General features: G+C 57.5%; 1 protein-coding gene across 1 annotated transcript in view; it reads left to right on the top strand.

Annotated features, from left to right (window-relative positions):
• The window catches only part of SLIT3 (slit guidance ligand 3), a 481227-nt gene that overhangs the window by 439917 nt on the left and 29772 nt on the right, over positions 1–11538 (top strand). Inside the window, 7 exon segments of the mRNA XM_023743480.1 lie at positions 1339–1482; positions 1929–2037; positions 2040–2083; positions 3230–3393; positions 4546–4678; positions 9310–9378; positions 10907–10978. Of these exon segments, the coding sequence (XP_023599248.1) occupies positions 1339–1482; positions 1929–2037; positions 2040–2083; positions 3230–3393; positions 4546–4678; positions 9310–9378; positions 10907–10978 (735 nt within the window).

Genomic DNA, 11538 nt, shown 5'->3' with positions numbered 1-11538 from the left:
TCTCCACCGCAGACCTCACACCTCATCCGGTGCAAGGCTCTGGCTGCTGTGTGCTCGGCGGCTGAATTCCTCCTCAGGCTGTCGAATGCCTCACCTTCTGCTCCATCCATTCCTCTGGGCCTCGCTGCATTTCAGGATGGTCTGCAGAGGCCCCGGCCCCACTGGTCCCCCACCTGCCAGGGAACTCACAGCCCCAGTGGCCCTACAGGACTGCCGGCTGTTCAGGTCTCCGGAGGCCTGGCGTGGTGACTGGACCTCGCAGGGGAGGGGAGAGCCTGCTCGCAGTGACAGGACCGAGCCCCCTCTAGGAAAACAAAGTCAATACCCACCTCACCTAAGGAACCGTCACGTAGGTTCACTGGAGGACTCTGCGTGTGCCCGAAAGCCTGGCTTCCCATCCCCGTCTCAGCTGTGTGACTGCGGGCAGGTTGCTCCAGCTCTCTGAGCCTCAGTCACCTTAGCCCCAGGATGAGACCGTGGTAATAATGACACCCATCTGGTAGGCCTTGCTATGAGAATTTGATGTGATTCTGTTGCCAAACCCCTCACAGAATAATGCTCAAAACATGGAGACTAGGACGTGTCGGTTTCTGTCTGGGATCTGGCCTGGTGAGGGAGCTAGGAGTTCTGCAAACGCCCAGCCCGTGGGGCGTGGGGTGTGGGGGGGGGGGGGGGGGGCAGGTAATTGACCATTTTTCTCCCCCCTCCTCTTAGGAAGTGCTGCTTACCAGGGCATCTGTTGAAGACAGGAAGTTCGAGAATCACCTTTTCTTTCGTCCATACGCACTTTTTATTGTTTGTCCTGTTTTGCATACTTTTTTGTTTATTCGTGTTTTTGAGGAATAATTGGCATAGCTTAGTTTCAGGTTACAACATAATGACTCGACATTTGCACACATCGTGAAATGGTCACCACAATTAATCCAGTTGCCAGCCGTCACCACCCATAATTACAACATTTTTTTCTTTTTCTTCTTTTTTCTTGAGATGAGGACTTTTAGGATTTACTCTCTTGGCACCTTTCGAGTGTGCGGTACAGCATTGGTGACTGTAGTTAACAGAGAGCCCCTTTGTAAAACTAGCAGTCCCCGGGCATGGAAGAGGTGATGACCCTGAAAAGACTTTAAGCCCCGCACAGTCTGTTTCACAAAGGTAGCCCCCTCCTCCCCTCCCCCCGTGTGGGCCGGGGTCCCTGCCCCCAGGCACAGGTGCTGGAGACAAACGTCTGGGAGCTCAAGGCTGCACTCCCCACCACCCCATCCTCACTACCAGGGGTTGGCTGCAGGGCCAGTGACTCCCTGCCTGCATCTGTCCTGACCCATCTGCCCCTCCTTCTAGAAACCTCAGTAACAACAAGATCAAGGAGGTGCGAGAGGGCGCCTTTGACGGAGCAGCGGGCGTGCAGGAGCTGATGCTGACAGGGAACCAGCTGGAGATGGTGCACGGGCGCATGTTCCGTGGCCTCAGTGGCCTCAAGACCTTGTAAGTGCCAGGGCCTAGGCCATGGCCTGGAGGGAGGTGGGGGGAGGGCATCGGAGGGACTGCAAGGGCTGGCGGGTGGCAGACCAGGCCCAGGCGCCTGCCTGGCCTCCCGAATCCCCTCCTCCTGGAGCCAAAGGCCTCAGACATTCCCAGCCCATGATGGGGAAGAGCTGAGCATGCTAAGCAGCCCCAACACACACACACACACACACAGAATCATACCAGAAACATGCTGATAGAGGCACGCAAACACATTTACCCACTAACAGTGACATATACACACGTACATAAAAATGACATATACAACATGCAGATAAATGCATACACAACAAGCATGCCTGCAAGCACACACATACACACACTCACACACACCACGTGGTATGGCCCTGCTGTGGGAAGGAGAGGGTAATGCCTGTGCTCTCGCATCCCCACCCCTCTCCTTGCAGGATGCTGAGGAGCAACCTGATCAGCTGTGTGAGCAATGACACCTTCGCTGGGCTGAGCTCAGTGAGACTGCTGTCCCTCTATGACAATCGCATCAGCACCATCACCCCCGGATCACCCCCGGAGCCTTCACCACGCTGGTCTCCCTGTCCACCATGTAAGTCCTCCTGGATCCACTGCACACTCACCAGCTCCTCCCCTGCAGGCTCCCTGCTATCTCTGCCCAAGGTCATCTACCCATCTGTCCACCTAACAACCGTTTGTCAGGCTCCCTTCGTGTGCCAGGCACACCTAGGTCTGAGGATGGACAGGCGTGGTCCCTCCTGGAGCTCACAGCGCAGTGAGTCACCACAGAACGAGGCCCCGGTGCTGTGGAAACCAGCATAGGCTCTGTGGGGGAACCCAGCGCTGTGTTCCAGGAGGGGGGCTAGCTTGTCAAGTGGGAAGTGCAACTCCTCCCCTGGGAAGAGCTTGTGCAAAGGCCCTGTGGTGGCCTGGAGCAGAGCAGATGCACAGGACCGTGAAAGCCCAGCTTCGAGGGGTCCCATCAAAGGGCCACAGGGCACTTGAGCGGCTTTACTTTCCTCATTTGTGAAATGAGAATAACGCTGCCTCCGTCCTAGGGTGGTTGTGACCAGTCAAGTGAGGGGAGGATTTATAAAGTGCTCTGCCTGGTTCCAGTCCTCTAAGTGACACACTGGAAGTGATAGGTGCTATCATCCCTTTGTCCCTCCATCAACCCAATCATTGCATCCAGCGGACATGCACAGAGTGTCTGTGCTGGTGTCACACCTGTGCCAGGGGACACAGAGACAGACAGACCTGGGGCCTCTTCTCAGGGACAAACGTGGGGCAATCATGACCAGCTCTGGTGGGTGCCACGGAGGAATGAAGGCGAGTGATGGAGGAGAATTTGCTGAGGGTCCTGCAGGCTGAGGGCTGGAGGCTGAGGAGGGCCAGCCAGGTGGACACTAGGGGCCTGTCCCCGCAGGAGGACCTCCATGTGTGAAGGATCTGAGTGAGAGAGTCGGCTAAGGAGCCAAAGGGAGCTCACAGCTGGGGCTCCGCAGAGAGGACGTGCGTAGCTGGGGCCCCGGTCATGGCCATCAGCCGAGGTCCGGAATGACACTTGGCAAAGATTGCATCTGGATTCAAAAGAGTCTGCATTACCCTTCCCAGAACCTCCTCCCTCCTCCCCTGGGCCTGACCGGCTGGAGAGCTGGGCCCCAGGGTGCAGAACAGGACCTGGGCCAGCTCCCACGGTAGAGGGTAAGCACCCAGAGAGGGCCTTCTCTCCTCCCAGAAACCTCCTGTCCAACCCCTTCAACTGCAACTGCCACCTGGCCTGGCTCGGCAAGTGGCTGAGGAAGAGGCGGGTCGTCAGCGGGAACCCCCGGTGCCAGAAGCCATTCTTCCTCAAGGAGATTCCCATCCAGGACGTGGCCATCCAGGACTTCACCTGCGAAGGTGAGGCAGCCGGGGCGGGCAGGGGCGCAGCCGGGGTGGGGGGGGCAGAGTGTACCGGCAGGCAAGGACCCCTGAGTCCAATTCTACCCCGCCCCCAGGCATGCAGCTGGGGCTCGGAAGGGCTCTGCAGGCGGCTGCCCGGCCACCTGGCTCCTTAGAGCAAATTAAGAAAAGGTGCCTCTTTCTAAAGACAGTTTACTCCCATTAGTCAGAAGTTTGTCGTAATATATGGATCTGTGACAACAAGATACCATACAGCCATCTACTGTGACCCAAATACCCTCATCTGCCGAGTCCACGGTGAGATGGTGCCATTAGGGGCGCGGCCCTCCGTGCAGGGCGCAGCCCGCACCGCTGTGCACGGTGCCCTGGGCCTCGACCTCGGTTCCTGCCGGCGCCTTGCTGAGGCTCCGCGTGTGCGCTCATGAGAAACGGACTTCCCGGTGAGCTCCCGGCAAGTTCCTGTCGCTGGACAGGTGTGAGAAGACCTGGGCATCGAGGCTGCGAGTGTCAGGATGCCAGAGGCAGATTGTCTGCTTAAATTCAAGCCAGCACAGTTTTTCCTTGGCCAGCGATCCACATACAGAGCTGGTTTAAAGGTTATCTGAGGTGAACGTGTCCTGGAGGATGGGACAGTCACCCCCGGAGGCGCTGTGTTGTGGGAAGAGAGAAGAAAGGGAGGAGGAGGGGAGGAAGGGCCTGGGCAGGGCTCTGCCCCTACCCCCACCACTCGTTAGGCGGTTTGGTTTATTTCTGATCGGTTGGCAGTGACCTCTTTCCTGTCTAATACTCTGGACAATCAAGTTTTTAGAGTCTTCATGACAAATGCGATAGAAGACAGGCAGCCCTGCTCCCTGGCCAGGCCCTCCTCCTCCTCCTCCTCCTCCTCCTCCTCCTCCTCCTCCTCCTCCTCCTCCTCCTCCTCCTCCTCTTCCTCCTCCTCCTCCTCCTCCTCCTCCTCCTCTTCCTCCTCCTCTTCCTCCTCCTCCTCCTCTGATCGAGTGAGACCAGCAGGCCCCCTTGTCCTGGGCCCGCTGGAAGCCAAGGGCTTCTTTTTACTGATGACACCAGCTTGCTCACTGTCCCCACAAGGGAGTCTGTCCCCACAGGGGAGTCTGTCCCCCGCCACGCTGACTCTCGGGCTCTCCACAGGCAACGACGAGAGCAGCTGCCATCTGGGCCCTCGCTGCCCCGAGCAGTGCACCTGCGTGGAGACAGTGGTGCGGTGCAGCAACAGGGGGCTCCATGCCCTCCCCAAAGGCATCCCCAAGGACGTGACTGAGCTGTAAGTACCCCCTGAGCACCCCGGAATCCCTACCAGCATCATCACTCCCCCCGCCGCCATGTCCCACAAAGCTGCCTGAGGCCCCTTCTTACATGGACCCCTGCAAGATGGAGCAGAGCCTCCCAGGCAGCTGGCAGCAGCTCAGACAGGGAATAGGAAGCAGCCCACCCCTGCTCTCCCACTGCCTCCTGGCTGGGGCCTGAGTGTGCCATTGTCTTGGGTGAGTGTTGTGGCTCCTGGCACCTCCTGGCACCTCCTGTCACTCAGGGAGACAGTAACTGGGGCCGCCAAGCCAGGGGAAGGAACAAAGGTCTTGATGGGCACTAGAAAGTCTGCGTCGGCCCCGGGTTTGGGCCAAGGCCCTGCCCTTGGAGATCCGTGTGAGCACATGCCACTTGCAGTGAACCCTGCGATGTTCCCAGGCAGCTGGGCTGGGGGTGGAGGGGCTGCATAAAGTGACCCCTTTCTGGGCTAATTGAGTGCCAAGTGCCGCAGGTCAAAGAGAAGAACCTGCTGTGAAAACAGGCCCGCGATGCTTTCCCGCGGCTCATGAAGCAGAGATTGGAATAACACAGATAATTGGCTGTAATTGTAGAGTAAACTTCGGAGCTTGGGGAGGAGGCCCGGTTGCCTGCCTTGGAACCGATGGCACTTCCCTGGCCAGATGGTCTGTGAAGCTCACCATGGCGAGCAGCCCTCCCCTCGGTCCCACACCATCTCGGTCTCCGGGAGGGGAGAGGGGGCAGAGGGCAGGAACGTGGATGCCAGAGGATGCGAGAGCTGCCGGCCCAGGAAGCTGAGGCCCGGAGGCCTCTGGTTCAGGGATGCCGGCCAAGTCCCCGATTCCAGATTCTGTGTGTCCAACGCCGGCTTCCCAGCTCCCTCGGGCATCCTGGGGCATCTCGGGCAGAGCTGCCAGCTTACAAAACAAAATGTCCGTTCAGAGAAGGAGAAAGGGCAAAGCAGGTGTGGACGTCTGATACAGGCAGAGAGAGCGGGCAGCGGGCAGCGGGCAGCCCACGGAGCGGTTTCCCCGCAGCCGGCCGTCTGCAGCCCCGCAGCCCCTCTCTGTCTCCCCCACCTTAATGGCTACTTGCCGTGCGGGACCCGAAACCATGTCCATGTGCGTTCGTGCTCTGTCCCATTAAACCCGCTGCTCCACCTGGCACTCTGAGTGGGACGCCCCCCACGCCTGGTCCTGTGACAGCACGCACTGTGGACTGGGAAAACCTGGCTCACCGAGTTACTGTCCTTCTCCATGCTGACACGCTTCGTCATATAAACCAGAAATGCCACAGCCATGCCCATCACGGCCGCCTCACAGAGAAGTCCTTGAGTAAAGGCACGCAATCACGCTCCATGTGACAGTTCCAGGTTTTCTCAAATTTTTAATTTCCACTGGGAAGCTCAAATTTTGTCGTTGCCAACAATTACTGTCAGCCCTTTCTCTTGGCGTGGCAGGCTCACCCTGTTCAGTCTTAAGAAATTGTCTTATCAATGCCCATTTGGGAAGACCCGGTTTGCTAGTCATTCTTCTAAGTAAAAACAGTGGTTTATGGGGCAGGGGGGCGGGGGGGGGGGCGCGAGGCAGGGGCTAGTTTAGCTTGTAACTCAGGGTCCCAGGGTGCTTTTCTTCCAACGCACTTCACATGCAGCAAAAATGCCTTAGGCACACTTCCACTCGACACAAAGAATATTGAAGAGGTGTGCTCAAGGCTGGAGATTTAATGCAGTTAACAGTTTTTACTCTTCATCGAGGGCATTCTTAAATGAAACTGGCTTTTATTGATACTCTTTGGTACTAGTTGGTGCCACTGCCTTGATTCATGCTGAGGTGCCAGCAGTTTTACTCACACAGCACAAAAGGAAAAACCGTGATTTAATCTAACCACAAATATTGTTTTAGCCTCCTTCATAGACCCCTGAAGAGTCCAGGGGACCCCAGGGTCCCATGGACAACACTTTGAGAACCACTCAGACCATTACACATGAGCAGGCAAACAATCCACACCTGCTAGAAGTCAGCAGCGAGTTCCCGAGTTAAAAGCAAGCCTCTAGGGTCTTACTGGACGCTGAATGGAAGCAGATGTGGCAGAGCCCAGCCCCCAAGGCCCCTGACACAAACCCTCCTCAGCTTCAGGAAGTTCCATCGCTGCTGGGCCTCGAGCCTTCTCCACGGAGGCCTGCCATTCCGGGAGCATTTACACCTAACGTCTGCTGGCGGCCACTTAAGGGGGTGTTTGCTCACACCAGGCCTCTGGTTCTGGAAACGGACCCGCAGGCCCACACCTCCCTGAGGCTGGAGCAGAGGCGCAGTCCCCGGGGCGTACCCAAGGAGTTTGATGCTGACTTGGGTCTGAGGACCATGCTCTTGGGTTGCTGTCCTACCACTGATACCCCCAGGAGAGGGGAAGGGCAGGATGCCATCTGTCCCCAGGCACACCTGTTGGAAGAAAGGGTTTCTATTGGGAACCGAGTGGGGTCAGAGGGCACCATGGGAAGAGGCTGAGGGGACACACTAGCATTTAAATGCCAGTCACCCTAGCTAGTTTGGCTCAGTGGATAGAGCTTCAGCCTGCGGACTGAAGGGTCCCAGGTTTGATTCTGGTCAAGGGCACATGCCCAGGTTTCAGACTTGTTCTCCAGTAGGGGGCGAGCAGAAGGCAGCCAATCAATGATTCTCTCTCATCACTGATGTTTCTAGCTCTTTCTCCTTCTCCCTTCCTCTCTGAAATCAATAAAAATATATTTTAAAAAATAAACAAATACATGCAGGTCAACACGGAAGTTAACCCACTGGAAATGCTCCCTGCTAGTTCTAGGGCGAACACCAATGCTGCCTTCGGAAAGTGTCCGCGGGGCCCTGGGCTGCAGGCTGCAGGCATCTGTGGAGTCTCCCTACAAAGAGGGCTTTCCCACAACCACATCTGCATTTCGGAAGTGGAACCTTTGATTTCGTGTTTCCTGAGCTGCCAGGCCAGGTGGCCAGGGATATTCCTGAGCTGCCAGGCCAGGTGGCCAGGGATATTCTGCTCTTAGAGCCGCCCCCTCGCAGCCCCTGCCCCCTGGGTGCACTGGGGTTCTCATCTCACAGAGTACTTTCCCTGCTGCCCAGAGCACACGGGATGCCATGGTGAGCAAAGCAGAATCACTCCGAGGACCTCACCATGGGGTCCGAGGCTTCGGGAACCCGCCTTGTCACCCGTGGATGTGAGGGATGATACGGGAAGGGATGCTTAGGCTAAGATCCGAGCATCTGTGGGGAGTAACTAGGCGAGGGGCAGCCAAGGGGCTGGACCTGCCCCGCAAGGAGATGGGGCGTCTGGGGAGGAGGAAGGTCAGTGGAGTCGGAAGCAGAGGTCCAGGGGGCGTTGGCTGTAGATGAACTGGAGAGGGAGACAGGACTGCGTGGCTCACGTCATGGCTCACTCGGCCCAGTTGTCGGGGCAAACACGTGGGAGGGCGCTTCGCAGATCCGGTCAGCATCTAAGTCAGCGGGCTTTCTGAGTAGCAGAGATCGCCCAGCTGGTGTGGAGGTGGAACGCATGATCCTTGGGAACAAAAGGCTGGGGTTCCTGGGGAAGTGGGCGCCCTGCCTCAACACTCTAACGTAGAAACCCCACCTGAGTTTCCAGTTTGCCGCCTGCCCCCTCAGGTCTCACATTACCCCCTCCAAGTGGCCTGAGCAGTTCCTTAAGTAAATATATGCTCTAGACCAGCGGTTCTCAACCTGTGGCTCACGACCCCTTTGGGGGTCGAACAACCCTTTCACAGGGGTCGTCTAAGACCATCGGAAAACACATATATAATTACATATTGTTTTGTGATTAATCACTATGCTTTAATTATGTTCAATTTGTAACAATGAAATTGGGGGTCACCACAACATGAGGAACTGTATTAAAGGGTCGCTGCATTAGGAAGGTTGAGAACCATTGCTCTAGACAGATAGACCGACAGACGGACAGCCCTTCTCTAACTAGCAGTGGAATCCAGGGAAGGACTGTAAGCAGGAAGAGAGGCTGATCCGATCAGCACCAGCACCGGTCTGAGCCCGGCTGGAACCCAGGGGCACCGGCACCAGCACGGTGGGCCCAGAGGCTCCAGAAGTGTGGGTCGTGGTGCCCATTCTCCAGGGCCCTACACTCCCCTCCCACCTCAGGTGAGGATGCTGACGAGAGGCCATACAGGACTGTGGTAAGAGTGCAATAAGCCACTTGCGTGCTGTGTGGCCTTGGGCAAGTGTTTTAACATCTCTGCGCTTCTGTTTCCTCAACTGTGAACCCCTGCCGTGTGGGTGTGGTGAGGGCTGGGTACACGGTGGGTGTTTGTTTATCAGCACCTGCTGTGTGTCGCTCTGTACGCAGCCTTGGGGAGCCTCTGCACCAGACAATCTTAGACAAGAGCCCACCACTGGGGAGCCTAGCAGTCCAGTGGAGGAGAGGTCATTGGTGGAATAATCACACAAACAGATATTAAATGGCAAATGTGGTGTGTGCCTTGAAGGGGCGGGGGAGCTGTGAGAGAGTAAACCAGGGGCACCCCAGTCTGGAAGTCAGGGCCGGATGGCGCCTCCGAGGGAATGACGGCGTGTGGTGCCCATTGCCCGTGTCACTCTGCTCCTCTTTCAGGTACCTGGAAGGAAACCACCTCACGGCCGTGCCCAGGGAGCTGTCCGCCCTCCGACACCTGACACTTATGTAAGAGCCCGCTTCTCTCCTGGGGGAGCTGAGGAATTCGGGGAGTAGGAGGCCGGCTACAGGCTCCCGGGTGGGGCAGGGACAGACAGCTGGCAGGGCTGGGCCAGCCTGAGGGCTCAGCCTGCCCCAGTGAGAACCACGTGCAGAAATACCCGGCGCCTGGCATTGCCGACCATTGCGTCACCTGCCTCCTCGGCTTGGGGTCCCCATTAAATTCCTGAGATCCCTCCGTCTCCGGTTTCCCGCCAGCTGTGGCTGCACTTAGATTTGCCCAAAGCATAAATGGGCATTTCTTCTTCCTCCTCCTTTAGTTGCCAGGAAAACGTTCTAAGTAGAAGGTTCTAATTGAGGCTCCTTCGGTGGTAGCTGCTACTGGCTCTCTGTCTGCCGAGACCCAGGAAACCCCTCAGATGAGGAGCGGGCTGCTGGGCATGGGTGTGGCCCGGGGAGCCGGCTGGTCTCTGAGCCTCGTTCCTCGACAGCTTCCCTGCCTCGCCAAGAAGGGGCCTGGAGGGGGCAGGGAGCCCGTCCACAGGGGAAAAGAGAGTTCTTTCAGAAAGAAAGTGTCACCCTTGGGAAACGGGGCACTGAAGACAGGCGGAAGGAAGCGCCCTGTCCCCTTGTTCAGCCTGGCTTCCCACCTGAGCCCGAAATCCGTCTAAGATGAGGACTTCCCAACCTCGGCACTAGGGACGTTAACGGCCGGATCATTCCTGCTGGCGGGGCTGGCGTGGTTGGTGTGGGAATTTCAGCAGCATCCCTGCCTCTGGCCACTAGATGCCAACAGCCCCCTCCCCCTTGGAAGTGACACAGATGTCTCCAAACATTGTCAGATGCCACGGGGGGGGGGGGTGCCCCCCATTGAGAACCTCACTCTAGAGACCCTTCCGCCCCAGGGCAGTGGTCCCCAGCGTCAGCTGATCATCGGCACCGCCTGAGTGGTGTGCTTGCTTTTTCAAATACTGATGCTCAAGCCCACGCTTGACCAATCAGATCAGACGCTGTGGGCATGGACCCCGGCCTCGGAGGGTGGAGACGCTCCCAGGGGATTCCGACGTGCAGCTGCTGTGGAAACCACTGCCTGGGATTTGTCCCTGAGGAGAAGCTGGAGGTTGTAGTCGGCAGAGACTAGACCCCCACCCACCTCGTCCCCCAAGAGAGAATCTGATGAGGGGAATAAGTGAGCGCCAAACGAGAGGGAGGGCAGGGGGACAGTGAAAAAAAGAAATGATCAGGGGAAATGTGCTAGAATCAGGGAGAGTGTCGTCTTATGTGTTATGGTTGCTGGTAGAATGAAATGAATGGATAGACATGGAATGGAATAGTTGAATAGCTAAGTGGATGGATGGATGGACAATTGCTTGAATGATTGAATAAAGTGCATAAAATATGAACATTTGGATGACTGGGTGGGTGATGGGTGGATGGATGGATGGATGGATGGATGGCAGGCATGTGTGGAAGCTGGGAATGGCTCCCTCAGAGGCAACTAACAGTAAATATGACCCTTTTGTTTGCCTTTCCCTAGTGACCTGAGCAACAACAGCATTGGCGTGCTGACCAACTACACCTTCAGTAACATGTCGCACCTCTCCACCCTGTGAGTACAGGGCAGGGCTGGGCCATCCTTTCCCCACCCCTCAGGCCAGCCCTGTGCTCCGTGATCCTCAGCCTGTGGCTGCCCTGCCCAAGCCAGGCCCTCACCTCAGGAGAACAGAGCCGCTGCCTGGCCGTTAGACAGGGCCTGGCCCGCAGGCCTTCTGGAGAGGCCTCTAGGATTCCTTCTGTGCCGTGTGAGGTTCCGTCCAGGGGACGTTTCCCTACACGATTACACTTTGCTCAGGCCCATTCATTTCCCATGAGCTCTGCACACGGAGAACACTCACCATTCTACGGTAGAGGCGGGCGCTGGCAGAGCTGGCTGGGCAGCCAGCCTGCAGGGGACCCAGAAGGAACCGGGCACAGGCAGCCAGTGAGCTCGCTGGAGTAGTGGGAGAGGGCCCTCCGTGGTGGGGGATGACCCTTCATGGCGGGGGGTGACCCTCCATGGGGAAGTGACCCTCCGTGGTGGGGGGGGTGACCCTCCATGGGGGAGTCACCCTCTGTGGTGGGGGGGGTGACCCTCCGTGGGGGAGTGACCCTCGGTGGCGGGGTGACCCT

Source organism: Myotis lucifugus, unplaced genomic scaffold (assembly GCF_000147115.1).
Source record: "Myotis lucifugus unplaced genomic scaffold, Myoluc2.0 scaffold_394, whole genome shotgun sequence".
Taxonomy (NCBI): domain Eukaryota; kingdom Metazoa; phylum Chordata; class Mammalia; order Chiroptera; family Vespertilionidae; genus Myotis; species Myotis lucifugus.
Note: the sequence above shows the minus strand (reverse complement) of the source record. Positions and strands in the feature narration are given on the sequence as shown.